The 17,684-nt window shown below is 43.1% G+C and overlaps 2 protein-coding genes across 3 annotated transcripts in view; one reads left to right on the top strand and one right to left on the bottom strand.

Annotated features, from left to right (window-relative positions):
• Window positions 1-423: 423 nt before the first annotated feature.
• On the bottom strand, window positions 424-15,627 carry Apex2 (apurinic/apyrimidinic endodeoxyribonuclease 2). The gene is made up of 6 exons (XM_048441589.2): window positions 15,320-15,627; window positions 14,646-14,729; window positions 13,607-13,787; window positions 12,962-13,108; window positions 12,215-12,284; window positions 424-1,586 (listed from the first exon to the last, which is right to left on the bottom strand). Exons 1-6 carry the CDS (start codon window positions 15,471-15,473, stop codon window positions 669-671), a joined length of 1,554 nt encoding a protein of 517 aa, XP_048297546.1. The 5' UTR covers window positions 15,474-15,627; the 3' UTR covers window positions 424-668.
• Window positions 15,628-16,375: 748 nt separating this feature from the next.
• The window catches only part of Pfkfb1 (6-phosphofructo-2-kinase/fructose-2,6-biphosphatase 1), a 67,831-nt gene continuing 66,522 nt past the window's right edge, over window positions 16,376-17,684 (top strand). The window contains exon 1 of one of the 2 annotated variants that reach the window (XM_085685120.1): window positions 16,376-16,476. Coding sequence is in view for 1 of the 2 variants with exons in the window: in XM_048441592.2 (XP_048297549.1) it covers window positions 17,480-17,507 (28 nt within the window). In the remaining variant the exon portion in view is untranslated. Of the gene's footprint in view, window positions 16,477-17,375; window positions 17,508-17,684 lie in introns of those variants that run through there. The other variant, XM_048441592.2, reaches the window with a different exon arrangement.

Raw genomic sequence — 17,684 nt, 5'->3', positions numbered from 1 at the left:
CTCAAGGTGAAGGAAGAGGCTTGGCCATAGTATACAATGTATTCACACAAGGTTCCCAGCAGGGAACTAATAATCCTACTGGTTGAGGTGATCACCTTCCCTGAGACTTATGGTATCTCAGGCCCTGTAACTCTGAGGGCTGAAACACCCCTTCTTTCTCTCTGATGACAATTTGTCACAGCTGAAGAACACACTACTTGGGAAGCTCTTGTTTAAGTATACACAACCCACACCACACCCACCTTCCTCACTGATCTGACCTCAGAGCTGAAGATAATCCCCAGAGCTCACCAGCCTCCCTCAGGAGCATGGCTCCTCCATCCACTATGTTGCTTTGGCAGTATGGAAGCCAGAAAGCCTAGTACTGAGAGAGCCTCTCTGACCCAACTTTCTAGAGTACATCAAAATATCCACTCAACATGGTACACTGAAACATAGACTTTATTTATGAATGAATACAGTGTCCAGCAAGGGCAGAAGGGATTTAAATTAGAGATGCAAGATGATGTAGATAGATGTAGAGATGTGAGAAGAGGGAGGGAAATGAGAGAAGAGGAAGCAGACAAAGAAAGGAAGCCTCAGGGAGAAGGCAATTTCAGAGGCAGGGACCTGGCATCAGACCCTGTACATGGGGTAACCATTCCAGACATCCCTAGGCCTCAGTTGTTTCAGCTGGGCCTGCTCCAGAGAAAAAAGTTACAGCGGGCAGAGGGGTCACTGGGAGGACCTCGTGGCCTAGCACACATATAAAATTGGCGGCCCAAGTTAGGTCCTGCTTTCTTCACAGTACGCATCACACATGGCTCCCTATGGCCTCCACAAAGGGGCATAGGGGAGGGCCCACTCAGCATAGACTTCCAGAAGGAGGTCCGTACTTCCTTCTCATTTTTGGCCTCTGAAACCTTGACTTTGTCTTCCACCACTGTGGCCACTGTCACCTCTTCTGGAGTCTTTGGAATTGTAAGAGGGCCCACCAGAGGCAGGCTAGGAAGTTCCACATCAGGAGAAGGCTGGGGAAGGCTAGAGGAAGGCTGGAAGTAACTCATCAAGTTTTTCTGGTTCCTTTGGGAGACACCTTGACTTTTCCGAGGCCTGGTTGAGTGCATGCGAGCTTTGCTTGGGTGTTTCTGTACCTGGATTTGATGACTGGGCTGCAGGACTGTCTGAACTCGTACAGGTTCTTGTTCAAGAGGAACTAGGAAGCGAAGAATCTTGAGCTGGGTACCTGCAAACTCAGGGAGGAAGCGGGTACACAGAGCTGGGCACTGTTTTGCTGGCACACAGGACACATTCAAGACAGCTCCCACAGGGCAATGGTCAGAACCCATCACATCAGGGAGCAGGAAGGAGGACTGGAAGATATCTATGACCAAGCTCCTGTCTCCTAATACATAGTCAAGTCGAGAGCCATAGTTGAGATGGCGTGCACCACTGACCACTGACCAGCAGGTGAAGGCCCTCTCCTGTTTTGGATGGAACCAGCGGTAGCTATCCATAAAAAGTCCTGTGTGGGATCCAGCCTCCATCCCTGGGCTACTGAGCAAGTCATCCATCCACTTACGTCCTGGGTCCTCTTCAAAGCACTCCTGGGGAAGGAAAAGTGAATTAAAAGCCAAAACTAGATCCTTAAAATAGGAAGAAATTTAGACTTAACTGCTTCACTTTACAAATAAAATTTTGTTGTCCTAAAGATTCTTGGTTCAATGCCATACAGTCCAAACCAGACATAGCTAGGCTTTGGTGTATTTTCTTTTCTTTTCTGCTTCCTTTGTTTAATTTTATGAATGGGTGTTTTGCCTCCCTGTATATCTGTGCACCATATGCATGCAGTATCCATGGAGGCCAGAAGAGGTTGCCAGGTTCTCAGGAACTGGTGTAACAGACAGTTGTGAGCTGGAATGTGGGTGCTGGGAATCTAATCCAGGTCCTCTGTAAGAGGACCAAGCACAACTGAACCATATCTCTGACAAGCATGAGCTTTTAAATAAAGAATGTTAGAAATCAAAGTCTGGGGTTGGAGAGAAGGCTCAGTGGTTAAAATGAGTACTACTCTTGCAGAGGACTTGAGTTTGGTACCAGCACCCATATAGAAATCTCAACCTCCGCACCCCCCCCTCCCGTCACTCCAGGGAATTCAATGACCCTTGGCCTCTGTGCAGATACCCCCATAAAACACACAATTTAAAATAAAAATAAATCTTTTGAGAAGTTCCTGTTTGTCTTTCTCTATCCCACATTATGTTTACCCTGACATAAAAGCCCCATCTGAAGGTCTGTTGTTTGCTTAATCAAAGGAATTTCCAGAAATGCTTTTCAAAAGATTGAAAAACAAAACCAAGCATGGTGGTTACACCTGGAATTCCAGCACTCAGGAGGCTGAGGCAGGAGGACTGCCACCCTGGGTATATTGTAAGACCTCATCACAACAAATAAAAGTGGTGCCTCCAGAGAGAAGTAAGCCAAAATCAGGAGTTGGAAGAATGCTGCTTTTCCTTTAAAATTCCCCACTCCATGCCAATTGATTTATTTCATGTGTCAATGTCCTCACTGACATCCTTCCTCCCTCTGGAGCTTGGGGGATTCAGGCATCCATGCCTGATCCCTGATCCACCCACCCATGCATTTATCCAGTTCGTCCACTTACACACCCACTGATCTGGTGCAACAACATAGTCACAGAACAGCTGTTTAGTGACAGAACTAACACCGGGGCAGAGTAGATCTAGTCTTGGTAACAAACACTGTTACTCTGGGGAAATGAGCTGGAAACAAGAGGTGAAGCCCATGTGGTAGTAACTTCAGGAGAGAAGGTACCAAACTGAAATAACAGCTCTGTGATAGGTTTGCGCAAAATAACTAAATGATCCGAGGGGACACCAGACTGAGGATTCCAGTAGGGTAAGACTGCCACTGTCCATGAAGTAAAAGGTGATGGCTACCGGAACTAGCATGGTGCCAAAGAGGACGTAAAATGCAGTTGCGATAACATGGACCTAGAACAAACACTACCGCCTGGCCGGCTGTGGGGACGGGCTAGAGAAGGACAAGAAGAGCAGTTCTGGAGAGAAGCTCACACTTGGCAGGGTTTATCATCTTTGCCACACTGCCACCCCCGCCACATTAGCCAAGTTCTTCTAAGAACCACACCTATGTTTCTGTGGCTCTCTTCAACACCAGTCAAGTAATCCTCCCATGCCCCCTTTCTGAAGCACCTCCAGGGATGACTGTACCATCTCAACACTGACCATGCCTTGGATGTTGATATCCAATTTTTGTTTTCATCCATACTTTCTAGATGATAATTCCACCTCACAGCAAATCCTAGAAACTACCACTTTTCTTCCCTAGGGCAGATCGTATAAACTAACCCTTCCCCACGTTTTGACAGCCAGTGAAAAGTCTTGGTCTGACCCTTGTCTGTGTTAGGGCATTAGACCCTCACCCCAGACTTTTGACCTGGGAATCCAGTGCCATGCTGGCCTGGGAAGCAGGTAGGCCATCTTCACTCTCCTTCCTGTCCTACATTGCAATTCCTCAGACTCACCCCCAGCCCTGGGGCAGAACACTTGCAGGAGACTGTCCTCCTACCTTACTTTTACTCCCCTAGACTCCACCACCAAGCCTTGAGGCAAACCTAACGTCCCTACTTTCCATGAACCTCTCAACCCCTACCCTATCAAACCCTCTATTGCTCCTTTGTGTCAACTGCTGATACCTAAAGATCCTTTCTATTTGGCGATCCAGTGTCCACACTGGCCTGGAAAGCAGCTGGATATCTTGCCCTCCTTCCTGTTCTCCACTGTAATTAATTCTTCTGATTCCATCCTCGGCCCTGTAGCAGACCACTTGCTGGGGAGGATCCTCCTACTCTGTTTCAGTTCCCTAGGGACTCCACCAAACCGTGCAGCAGACCCAGTATGCCTCCTTCCTGGGGACCCTTTCATTATCCCTTTCAGTTCACCCCCTTTCCTATGTGTTAGTCCCCAATACCTAAAAACACTTTCTACTGGGAAACTGCAGTGGCCACACATGGCAGGATTCAATTAGATGAATCGCACCGTAGTTCCTCTATTGCGATCTCTTCATTCTCAGCCTAAGCCTGGAAACAACCTGTGGAGAGTGCGCCTCCTCCTACCTCAACTCCAGCCACTGAAAACATAGTGGAATCAAATAATAAATATACTTTCAAGACCTGAAAGTAGAAATAGAATCACTTAAAAAAACTCAAACTGAGATAAAACTGGAAATGAAAAATTTAGGAACTTGAACAGGAACCTCAGAGGCAAGACTGACCAACAGAGTATAATAGATGGAAGAGAGATTCTCAGGCTTTGAAGACACGATAGAATAAATGGACACATCTGCCAGAAAATGTTAAATCTAAAAAAACTCCTGACATAAAACATCCAGGAAATTTGGGACACTAAGAAAAGATCATATCTAAGAATAATAGGAATGGAGAAAGGAGAAGAAATCCAGGTCAAAGGAACAGAAAGTATTTTCAACAAAATCATAGAAGAAAATTTCCTTATCCTAAATAAGAGTTAGCATGGAATAATCAAAACACTAAACATAAAGAACAAAGAAAGATATTAAAAGTTGTAAGGGAAAAACAACAAGTAACATATAAAGACAGACCTGTTACAATTACACCTGACCTCTCAGGGAAACTCTGAAAGCCAGAAGGTTCTGGTCAAGCATTATGCAGACCTTAAGAGACCATGGATGCCAGCGCAGACTACTATACTTGTACTCACAACAGGCAGAGAAAGGCATTCCATAATAAAACCAAAATTAAACAGTATATATTAACAACCTTCTACAGGCAATACCTTCAGGATTTTGTTGTTGTTGTTATTCAGGATTGTTTGAGGCTGAATACTGTCCTTATAATTTCTATGAAATTAATTGTTGGTATTTTAATGGGAGTGCATTGAATCTGTAGATTGTTTTGGTAAAATAGGCATTCTTCAAATATTTCAAAGACTACAGAATATGGCATTTAAAATGTTTAAGAATTTAGAATTTTTCATGACAATGAGACACATTTGCTCCTGGCAGCACCAATTACTTCAAGAGGAAAATGGACATTGAAGAGGCTTCTTACGGAGTTGGTTAGCCATTTGGGCAAGAAACTGCTTGATGAACTGGACATGCAGGACCCGCAGAAAAATGACTGCTGAATTTGCCTAAAAGTGAGATGATCTTTTTGGGATTTGTGCTTCATAAGAGTCTGCTAGACACAGAAGAAAGTGACTGACAAACTGCCAAAATAGGTGAAACTGTCTTTGAAATTTCCTGCCTCATAGAAAAGTCTGCTAGATACTATGCACCTGTAGGCTAAAGATGGGTACCTGCAATGTTACAGAAGAACTTTGGGTGAATGTCCAGGTAGCAAGATATCTCTGTCATTTCTAGAGTTTTGGAAGTTGCTTACAATGCACTTTCTATTAACTTAGGTAATATTATATCCTTCTGGAGTCTTTGATGGAGTTAAAAATAGAAAGTAGTTATAAATATTGTAACTGTACTTCTTGCTTGATATCTGTTTTGTTACATGTAATTTTACTATGTTAAAGTTAAAGCCTTCCTTTTTGTTTAAACAGAAAAGGGGAAATAGTGTGGGAGGTCCTTCTGTTTATGTGTTGCTTTTATTGGTTAATGAAGAAAGAAACTGTCTTGGCCTGTGATAGGCCTGAGCTAGGCATGGAAAAATAAAGTGAATGCTGGGAGAAAGGAGGTGGGGTCAGAGAGAAGCCATGAAGCCCCGCTGGAGCTAGATGGAACTTTACTCGGTAAGTCACAGCCACGTGGTGATACACAGATTACTAGAAATGGATTAAATTCACATGTAAGAGTTACCCAATAAGAAGCTAGAGTTGATGGGCTAAGCAGTGATTTAATTAATATAGTATCTGTGTGGTTATTTCAGGGCTAAGCGACCAGGAACCAATGAGTTGCCTCCTCCTTACTACAACTGCCTTATTCCTAATCTCAAATTGTACTACAGATCTATAGTAATAAAAACAGCATGGCATCAGCATAAAAACAGACATGTTGACCAATGGAATAGAAAGGAAGAACCTAATGCAAGTCCATACACCTATGGGCATCTGATCTTTGATAAAGAAGCCAGATATACACACCAGAAAAAAAGAGCATCTTTCACAAATATGGCTGGTCTAACTGGATGGTAACAGGTAGAAGAATGCAAATAGATACAATATATACTTAACCAGCATAAAACTCCACTCCAAATGGATCAAAGACCTTAATATAAGGTCAGAAACCATGAATGTGGTAGAAGAGAAAGTGGGGAATAGCCTTGAACTCAATGGCTCAGGAAGAAGACTTTCTGAACAGAACACTGATAGTACAAGTATTAAAAACAACAATAAATAGGACTTCATCAAACTGAAAAGCTTCTGTATGGATACCATCATTCTAACAAAGTGGCAGCTTACAAAATGGGAAAAGATCTTCACCAACTACATATCATAGAGGACAAATAGCTTTAACATATAAAGAATTAAAGAAGTGAACAAAATATGACCCATTTAAAAATGGGGTACAGACCTAAATAGAAAGATGAAACACAAATGGCCAAAAAACACTTAAGAAATCTTTAACATGCTTAGTCATCAGGGAAATGCAAGTCAAAACCATTCTGAGATTTTATCTTACACTAGTCAGGATGGTCAAGGTGAATCAAACAAATGATAGCTCACGTTGCAGAGGATGTGAAGTAAGGGGAATAATCCTCCCTCTATTGCTGATGGGAGTGCAAACCTGACCAATCATTATCCCAAACAGTGTGGCAATTTCTCAGGAAGTTGGGAATAGATCTACCTCAAGCTCTAGCTACATCACTCTCAGGAATATACCCAAAGTACTCTACACCCTACTACAGAGACTGGTGTAGGAGGTCCTTCTGTCTATGTGTTGCTTTCATTAATGAATAAAGAAACTGCCTTGGCCTGTTAATAGGGCAGAACTTAAGTAGGCGGTGAAGACTGAACTAAATTCTGGGAGGAAAGCAGAGTTGGAGAAATGCCATGGAGCTGCCAGAAACAGATACTGGGAATTTTACCCTGTAAGCCACTGCCATGTGGCGATATACAGATTAATAGAAATGGGTTAAATTAATATAAGAGTTAGCCAATAAGAAGCTAGAGCTAATGGACCAAACAATGATTCAATTAATACAGTTTCTGTGTGGTTATTTCGGGGCTAAGCTAGCCAGGTGGCTAGAACGAACAAGTGGGCCCTTTTCCTACAAGAGACACTGCTTATCCATGCTATGTTCACTCTTGCTCAATCTATAACATCCAAAAATTGGAAACAGCCTAGGTGTCTATCAACAAACAAATAAATAATGAAAATGTGACACATTCATACAATGAAATATTACTTAGCTACTTAAAAATAAAATCATAAAATTGACAATTGTATGGATGAAACTAGAAAAATCATCTGGATTTTTAGGTAACCCAGACCTAAAAAGACAAATACACCATATATTCACTTATATGTGTATTAGTCTTTAAGCTTTCAATGGGCATGATAGTTATAGCGTAAGGCATCAGGAGGGATGGAAGTATTTCCTAAGGAAGGGGAAATATAATAAATAAAATAGAGTTATGGTTATGGAGAGATGGGTAGGAGGTGGAGTTGGGCGTGACCTGAAGCGAGAGGATTAAATAGAGATATGGAGGGAAGTGGAAGGTAAGAAAGAATACATTGAGTGACAGCTAAAACTAAAGGCAATCCAAGTTGTCATATTAAACCTACTACAGTAGAAGCTTATTAATATATACTCATAAATGAAAGAAATATAAATGAAATCACCAAATAATGGACAAGCAAGCTCCAACTAGACATCTCCTGCTAAGAATTGAAACCTCCAGTACCAGGAAAGAGTTACATATAATTGAATTGTTGATCAAATGAGCCCCATGGACACCCTCAAACAATTCAGGCTATTTCCAAGGTTATTGATTGCTCTTTACATATTGAGGGTAAAGCCCTATTGTCAAGACAACACAAACATATCTCACTGAACACAAAAAAGTCAAACTGGTGCCTTACGAAAGCCAGTACTCTGCACATTACCAAAGGACAAAGGTAATCATCAACTCAGATATAAACCCACTAGTAAACAATGGTGGCCTGAATGTATGATACACTCTTCTGTAATAGTGGCACAAAAGTCCTGGGAGTAAGCAACCACTCTCTGATTGGATTTACACTATACTGGATGTCTGACACTTCCCTGGTGGCCAAGAACCTGAGACTAGATAGTCAGGGACTTGGGGGAAACTAAATACCATTGTTCTGCTAAAGGAATATAGCAATTTAATGACTCGTACATTCAGCTACACCCATCAGTGCCTTCCTCAGCTATCATCGGAGGATCTTCCACCTGAAGAAAATGGGAGCAAATATCCACAACTGGACAATGTGTAAAGAGTGATAGACCACGGAACATTCAGTCCTAAATGGGATATCTTCATCAAACCCTTCCCCTCAGAGCTCAGGGAGACAAAGAGGAAAAATTGAAAGAGCCAGGGGGGGACAGGAGACAGTAAGGAAACAATGACTGATACACATACACACACACACACACACACACACACACGAACTCAGAGACTGGGGCAGTTTGCACAGGGCCTGCACAGGTCCAAGCCACATGGGTTCCAGTACTGAAAGTGGGAAATGGACATGATCTCCCATTGCTAACCACAAAGCGATCTACAACAGACAATTGCTCACAAAGGAAAAAAATCAGTTTTCTCCAATAGAATCTCACTGGATGTTAACCACACTGAAGGGAAGGCTCTATGCCAAGCAGTAGGTGGCCATCACCAAACATGATGGTACTTTTATAGATCTTTGAGCATTTTTTTTACTTTACTGGCCTTTTGCTTGCATATTAAGCTTTCCAATTTTGTGTTTTTATGCTTTCTCTCCCTGCGTGTGTGTGTGTGTGTGTGTGTGTGTGTGTGTGTGTGTGTAAGGAAGGTGTACAGTTGCATGAATAGGGAAAGAGGGGAAGAGCTGCGAGATGAAGGAATGGAATAATAATCGGAATATATTATGTAAAAAATATATTTTTAATAAAATAAAAGATCCTCATTCCAGAGGATCCATCCCTGAACCATTGAGGAAGGAATGATGAAAACCTGCCACAGGCCTTTATGGGCTTCCCTATTCCACTTTCAGCACATGCTTAGGCAGTGAAGTATCCATAAAACCCAAAAGCAGGGTTCAGAGAACTGGACAGCTCAACATGTAGAGGTGCAAGAAAACAAACTAAGACTCATCCATGTGTTGGGAGAATGACTCACCCAACTCCACAGGAATGGAAGCTGGTACATAAGGAATTTCCAGACTTTCCTCTGCATGTATTTCTTCATCTGTCTATTTATATTATTTCAAACATTAACACACAGATGGAAAATTAACACACAGATGAGGTCATGCGAACCTCAATTTATAGCTCAGAAGTTCCAACTGTGACTGGGTCTGAAGTGACAGTTTTGGAGAGTAGTCCTCAACCTGTGGGATCTGACAACGTTTGGGGCAGACAAGTCATAACTGAACAGTATTAAAGGACAACTAGCTGATGTGCACAGATGCAAAGCTGTTGGTTTGCTTGGAGGAAAGGAGAAATCTCCACCCCTTTTGAGCTCACAGGAGTCTTCTGTTGGTTATTATAGGATGAGAGCAGAGGAACACAGACAGCTTACTTTTGTAGCACAGCAGTTTTCTATGAGATGCTCAAGAGGATTTCGTATACATTCTAAAGTAGTGCTTCTCGAGCTTGTGTCTCTTGTAGGATACCATGGGTCTACACCTAAGAGATTCTGATTCCATTGTTTTGGTGTAGTATTAAGGTACTGATAGGTTTGCTCTAATATGCAGTTAAGGGTTAAGGAAACATTGGCCTATAGGGAATGAGAGGTTCATATAAGAAGAAAGAAGACAGGATGACTGCTTATTTGATGAGAGTAAAAGAAAGCTAGAATGAAAAGAGCTTTTTTAGTGGCCAGAGGAATGATAAATGTCTGGAGTGAAGAAAGTGTGCAGAGATACCGTAGAGGGAAACAGAGACGGGGCACTAAACAGAAGGCACCTTGAATGTCTGACCTTAATGATTCCTCTGTATCACAGAGGTAAAGAGGTGGTTTGCAAACAGGAAAGCTGTCCTCAAAATCTTCACCATGCTCACAAAGGTCGCTGTATCCCCACCTCCCTTCCCATGACTCTCAAAAAGGATGCAAATTTAAGATTATAAAGGTTCTACTAACTTTTAAAGATTTAGTTAGTTTTAGCTATCTCACTGATGGCTTTGCTTGCCTGGGAACTCCATCTTTGGGTTATCCTAGCTTCCTAGGGAAGCCAACTCAGCCATGAAGACACCACTCTAGAACTGGACAACAATGTATCTATGGAATATTGACATACTGAAGCCTTAGGGACTATGAGCTAGACTGAACTTCTCTTAGAGCACATGGGCCAGAGTCGGGCCAGAGTCAGGCCAAGGTGAGGACAGTACTGCCTATGGAATAAAAGACAAAACTTCATACACATTTTAGAATAGTATTTCAGTGGGACTATAAAATTAAAAAGCTTCTACACAGTAACAAACAATCACTAGAGTGAAGAGTCAACTATAGAACATGAGAAAATATCTTCAAACTACTTATCTGGTGGGGATTAATATCCAGAGCATACCAGGAGCTCAAACAATAACAAAAACAGGTCTGATTGGGGGGCCGGAGAGATAGCTCAGCAATTAAGAGCACTGACTGTTCTTCCAGAGGTCCTGAGTTCAATTCCCTGCAACCACATTGTGGCGCACAACCATCTCTTGTGGGATTTGATTCCCTCTTCTGGTATGTAGATACATAAAAGGGTACTTATATACATAAAATAGATCTTAAAAAAATAGGTCTGATTGAAAAAGCAGTAAATAAAGCCAAGCATGGCAGCACACGCCTTTAATCCCAGCTCTTGGGAGGCAGATGCAGGGGATCTCTGAGTTTGAGTCCAGCCTGGTCTACAGAGTGAGTTCTAGACTAGCCAGGGCTACTCAGAGAAACCCTGTCTCAAACAAAAAAAAAAAAAGAAAAGAAACAAACAAACAAAAAGGAAAATTGGCAAATAATCTGAATAAACATTTCTCAAAAAAGGATATATATAAAAGTATGGAATATGTATATGACAAAATGTTCAAACCTAATTATCATAGAAATGTGAACCAAATCCAGTGCAATAGATAGCATCTCCCTATTAGTCCTGTTAGGATGGCTATTATCAAAGACCAAAAAAAGAAATGCTGACAAGGGAACAGAGAAGGGGAAACTCTCATACATTAGAGGGAATGGAAATTAGTGCCATCAATTTAGAAAAAAGTATGGACATTCCTGAAAAACGTTTAAAATGAAACTACCATATGATCCAGAAAACCTACTATCGGTTTCTATACAAAGAAAATGAAATCAGTATGTCAAAGAAACATCTCTACCCCCACAGTCACTGCAGTATCATTTACAACAGCCAAGAAACACTAACAACCTACATAATCATTAATGAACAAAAGAAAAATAGAATACACATACAGAATACAATACTATTTTGCCAGAGAGAAGAATATATAAAAGTCATTTGCAGCAAATGAATGGAACTGAAAGACATGAAAACAAGGGAAGCCCAGAAAGAGAGATGTTGTGTGATCTTACTCATGTATGGAAGTCTAAAATGTTGATCTCATGGAGCAGAGTAGAAGAGTTGTTACCAGAGTCCAGGAGAGGTAGGAAGAAAGGGATAGAGTAGCTGCTTATTGTTATCAGTTTGATAGGAAGATAAAGACCTAGCAGTGTTCCACAGTATAGGAAGAGCTAGCAATAAATTATTTCATATTTCAAACCTTGTAGTCCAAAGTTTTGATTGTTTGCCCATACAGAAATACAAATGTTTGAGGTGACAAATAAGGCAATTTATCCCATTTGATCATTATTCATGGCAAAATATTATATCATATTCCATAAATACGTATAATTTTCATATGTAATTTCAAAATAAAAAAATACATTCAAACCAAGCTACTGTTTTTCCATAAAGGCACCTTTGGTGCCAAACTCCCAGTACTGCCTGGGATACTTTAAGGGACAGAACCAGAGTGGGGCCTAGAGTTTCGAAGGAGCCATACCAGACTGCCTGCGTCACAGTGGTCAATGGGCCGATGAGCTGTATTCAGGTCCCCCAGGATTATCACATGGCTGAAAAACACAACGTGGGGTTGTCAACTGGACATTCAAGAATGAGGAGTCCCATGTACTTTCCCCCCAGGCCTGAGAGCTTGGAGAAGCAACCTCCTCCCAGAGCCTTTGCTACCAAATACTCATAGCAGTGTGCCTCTTCTGTTCTCCCTTCTGGACACTTCTCATGCATGAGGAACCAAATTCTAAGTGGCAAAGCTAACATTATTCCATATGATATGAACGCTTCAAGGATCTCTATCTAATGCCATCCTTCTCGTCCTTCAAAGCTGAGCTCGGACACCACTGCCTGGAGGAAGTGCCCCTTGATTACTTTAACCTACTCCCACTTTTTTCCTGTCCATCCTTGGAACTAGGCACTTTACCACTCTCGCCTCATTTTGTCCTCAAAACTTTTCTCTGGGGGTCGGCGTTTGGAAAAAGAGAACACGGAACACAGCTGCCCTTGAGGTTTATGGTAAGCGAAGAGCTCGGAGTACAAAGACAGTGTTCATGTCACTTTACTCTGTCCCCACAGCTCTTAAGACAGCAAATCCTGTTCAGTACAGCACAACAGTGTTTAAAATTAGAGGGTAAAGGAACTCAAAGACAAAATGCTATATCCTTTTATGGAGCACGACACAAGGCGAGTTACCAAGATGAACTCAACCAAGCCCGGCTGCCTAGATTTACAGTACCTGCCAGCTGCCAAGAGCGCTTCTGCTCGGATCTGTAGCAGGCGATAGAAACGCATCTTAAAGGTCAGCCGCTCAGGCCTCCCAGGATCCGCATGGGGACAGTACACATTGATGAGAGTCAAGGTCTTCTCCTTCCCTTCCAATGTACTGAGGAGAAAAGAGCCCCCATACAAAAAGGTCAGTTCTAAGACTCCCTGTTCACAGTTACACCACGCAGCTCCCAGTTAATGGTTGTCCATGGGATAGAAGAAAAAGGGTTAGGGAGACATAAGCGAGCAGGCACTAGTGGATGGGCTCTGGGTGAAGCATGGAGTGCTTAAGAGTCTAGGTAAACTGAGGGATAATGCTGACATTCATGAATATAAGATACCCAGAAAGAATTCAATTTGGGGCAATGAGTTCTGTGCTGGCTAAGCAGCTTTTGAGTAGCCTGTGGTAATTAGAGCTGTACTCCCACTGTAGAGAGAGGAACACAAGGCTCAAAAGGAAACATGATTTGCCAGGATCACTTAGCCCACCCAGTACTAGAGTCCAGGAAGGAAAGTTTGGGAACCATAGCAATTGCATACCTATAAGATGGACCTTATATTCTGAACACTGACTAGAACCAGAGATGGTCTATAGTAGAAAGATACAGGCTATTACCGGATCTTGTGCTGGGTAAGGACGGCCCGGCCCTCACTATCCAGAACCCGGAGTTCCTCTTGGGTGAACTCATCCATGTTTCCATAGCAACCAACATCCCCATTCTGGGTGGCAAATACACCACTCAGGCCTTCTTCAGCAGCCACTGGCGTAGCACTGTCCTTACAAAATGTAGCCACACCTGGGGACAGACAGAGTATTCTGAATGGGATCAGCAACCAAAACACTACTGTACAGCCTGTTCCACTCCAAATGTACCCATACAAGGAATAGCTTTGGATATCTTTGTTAAATGTAACTGTTCTTTTAACAATGTATGAACAATCCTCCTAACTCAAGGGCCATTATATGGCTCTGTAAAATCTGAAGCAACTAACCCATACCCTGAGGCCTCAGTTTCATATTAAAAAAAAGCCACAGAATGGTCAGGCAGTGGTGGCAAACGCCTTTAATCCCAGCACTTGGGAGGCAGAGGCAGGAGGATCTCTGTGAGTTCAAGGCCAGTCTGATCTACAAAGCCAGAGCTAGGACAGGCTCCAAAGCTACACAGAGAAACCCTGTCTCAACGCCCCCCCCCCAAAAAGGCCACAGAATGTTTTACTTTACAAGAACAACAACAATGTATATTACACAGATACATGGCAAATGCTGATAAAATATTGGCTATTAGTATTAACACATGCATAAATGTCTAAACCCTTGTAAGAGCCTAGAAAGTAAACATTAACCTCATTTTCTAGGTAAGAAACCTGAGACACAAAGGTAAAGTAACTTTCCAGAGAACACACAGCTAGGAAGTGAGCCACGGCTTGAACCCTAGCAGTTCAACTCCAGAGTTCACCCAATTTTTACTGTACTTCTGAGGGCCAGAAAGATAATTTGGTACATAAATATTAATATAACTCAGATTTTATACAGCTTTAGCTCTGGAGATGAGAAGCTGGGATATATTACTTTCTCATTAAATACCAAAACACTTCTCTGCTACTTGCCCACATCACCAACACTAACTTAAATACCCCCAGAAGACCCCATTTACCAGAATAGCCACCACGGCTGCGGCTGAAGCTGAAATAGGAGTTATAGCCCTCAACAACAGCCAGGGGCTCTGTCAGAACATCTCCTGGGGAAAAAAAAAGTAATACAAAGTCAGAGGTAAAACTAGCACCATGGAACCATGAAAAACTATAATAACAGCTACAGGCTAATTACTAGCGTACATCAGAGCCATAACTGGGGGGAGGGAGTGTTTATGATGACAGGAGCTCAAAACATGGAAAGGTCAGGGAGGGAAATGATATTCAAATGAGATGGGAAAAACTGAGGAGAGCGAAACAGAGCTAAGTCTTATGGCCTAGGTGATGTGAGGCCTGGTGGAAGAATGCTGGTAGTGGGAATTAGATAGAGGGGCAGGGATGGAGAACTGAGGAATTTGTCTCGGGGGCGTGGAAGGAGAAAATTCAAGGCACGGAGTTGGGGCGGTAGAATGGGCGGGAATCTGTGCATGAGGGTTTCAACTGGGAAAGCAGAACAGGAGTGGGAAGGGCTCTAGCTGGGGTGGGGGTTTAAACGGGAAAGGGATTAGTACTTTCAGGTGGGTATAAGGGCAGGATTCTAAGTATCGATAAACGGAAAAGTGAAATGAGGTGGAGCAGGAAGCAAAAGTTAGCAGAAGGAAAAAAAGGTAGAAATCCTGGATTCTCGAATGCTTACTGGTCACTTTGGTCTCCTGAAGACAAACAATATCGGCATCCAACTTGTCCAAAATGCGTCGCAAGGCCGTGGAACAGTTGCTGGGTCCCTGGCATGTCAGCCCTTGCAGGGGACTCCGGATCCCATTAATGTTCCAGCTTACCACGCGCAACATTTTGGTAAACTGTCCCGTTTCACGAAGCAAGCTTAGGCGCGGAAATTCATGGCCACCTCCCGGAAGTGAGCTAGAGCCCCGCCTTTCTCGCGCGTGTGCGCAGGCGTTCTCATCTGGTCCCTCCGCCCCGTCCGCGACGGCAGGACGCACGCAGGGCGGGGCTTCGAGTTCAGTTCTCACAGGCGGGAGACGGAACTAAGGTGGAAGCTGTAGGAAAACCGGGCTTGGTCGTACAAGCTTATAACCCCAGTACTCAGGAATCTGAGGCACGGGCAGTCATGAATTCATGGCCAGCCTGGGCTACATAACAAGACCCAGTCCAAAGCCTGTGAAGAGTGACTGGTGAGAAGCGCGTCCCTGGTTGGGCTCCTTTTCTTCTGGCCGCACGCTGGCCTGGACGCCCGAGTCTGACTGCTGTTCTCGACACAAAAGTCCCCTTGATGCGTCAGGTTACTTACAAATGGGATTTTGTCACTTTGTCAAAGGGCGGGCCTCTGGGAATTCAAGTTCAGCCCAAATCCTGCCCCCCATCGAGGCAGAACTCCAGTTTAAGTGGGCGGCCCCTGACGGTGGCTGAGTGGCCTCAGCCCCCGGAGACCTTTGGGCCGTGGCATAGAGAACTTTTTCAGTTGGAAGATGGAGCAGTTAATTAAGAACCTGGCCACTACGGTAAGGCTTAGGAGAATGACCTCTGTTTTTATTGAGCCTGGAGGCAGGAGACTACCTCAAATCCTCCCTGTATAGCCTTATTTGTCTTGGTTCTCATAGCATGTAAAGAACGACACAGAACACATACTTGCATTTGGCTCCATTTCTCAGATGAGCAAAATTGAGGCCTGGAAAATTTAAGCTTCAGAATGCAGCTGTGATTTCCCCGTCTACATTGTGTCCTTTCATTCTTAGGATTAACCAGAAAAAGCCGCCGAAGCTAAGTAGAAGTTGAGTAAATTCGTCCCAGTCTCACAGAAGTGGTAGAGCCAAGATTTAAACCTTTCTTACTCAGGTAAACGATCGAGTTTTTTTTAGTTAAAATTTTCTGTCCATGCACCTCTGCATTTAGGTATTTTCCTGTGGGCACACCTACACTCTATGGTCCATTCTGCCCTAGCATTTACCACAATGCAAACTCCCAATGATTTCTGTTGTTACTAGATTGCCAACAGCCCGAATGCAGTGGCCATCTCTGACATAGCATATATGGTAAGAGAATAGGTATTTAGCAGATGGGTATAAACAGGGCAATAGCAATGGGTTCTTGACTTCTTTTTGAGTGCACAGAAACAGAATTAACAGGCATAGCCCAATTTCTACGGGAAAATATTACTTCCCACCCGAAGGTTTTTCACTGAAAATGCTGCAGTTATTTGTGCTTGAGCACACATACCCTCAGAATTTCACAGCTTTAGAGCCATCACCCTCTGTGGCTGCAGAAAGAGCCACAGTGGGCTGCTCTCCCACCCCCAGAGGACTTAAAGGTTACTAGTTATTGCCATCAGAAAATAGCTCTGTAATTAAGAAAAGACTGTGCCTTGAGCTTTTCCATGCTTTGGGAGTTGCTGGCTAAGGATTGAATCCCAGGAGTGGGTTAACTAGGACAAGGGAAATGAACATTTTTCTTCGTGTTGTCAGATTGGTTTCAAGCAAGAGATTTTACTCAGACTGCACTGAAGTCAGATAGGAAGCCCAGTCTCAAGGAAATCCAGTTCTTGCTCACCTCAATAGCTGGTTTTAATTTCCCCATTCTCCAGTGACTTGTTAATATTAGTACTGACCTTTGGTGCAAGGTGAACACATGGTTGGACTGAAGAGAAAAGGCTGTGGGTGGCTCAGGGACTTCTTTGGCAGCTACAGCAGCTAATATTTCAACACTGCACACACCCCTTAACAAGGGCGCTTCCTCAGCCTTCCCAGGAACCAACGAATGTCTCCGGATTTCCTATTTGATGCCACCCACTGGACCTGCTTTGGGGGTCTGTAAATGCAGGAGAGCCATTGGATAATTAGCGATGGAAGAAAAAGCCTCTAAGAGAACAGGTAGGTGAGAAAAAAGGAAAAGTAGACAGGTGTTTCATAGGTCAAAATCCTTGCTTCAGGCTCTTGGGAAGGTCTTCTTTGCAAAGGAGTTTGATTGAGCTATATTAAAGGGTATGGGCGAGTTGGGGAAAGATGAAATGTAATTCTAATCTATCTCTCACTATTTTAAAATCCAGT

The sequence above is a fragment of the Myodes glareolus genome, chromosome X, assembly GCF_982192425.1.
Source record: "Myodes glareolus chromosome X, mMyoGla1.1, whole genome shotgun sequence".
In the NCBI taxonomy this organism is placed as follows: domain Eukaryota; kingdom Metazoa; phylum Chordata; class Mammalia; order Rodentia; family Cricetidae; genus Myodes; species Myodes glareolus.
This window is presented reverse-complemented; position numbering and strand designations above follow the sequence as displayed.

Coding starts and splice junctions, on each gene's coding strand:
- Apex2 (XM_048441589.2), bottom strand. CDS start 15,473: ATGTTGCGCGTGGTAAGCTGGAACATTAATGGGATCCGGAGTCCCCTG. Junction 13,788..14,645: donor CAGCCGTGGTGGCTATTCTG/GTAAATGGGGTC, acceptor GTCTGTCCCCAG/GTGTGGCTACATTTTGTAAG. Junction 13,109..13,606: donor CTTACCCAGCACAAGATCCG/GTAATAGCCTGT, acceptor TTTTCTCCTCAG/TACATTGGAAGGGAAGGAGA.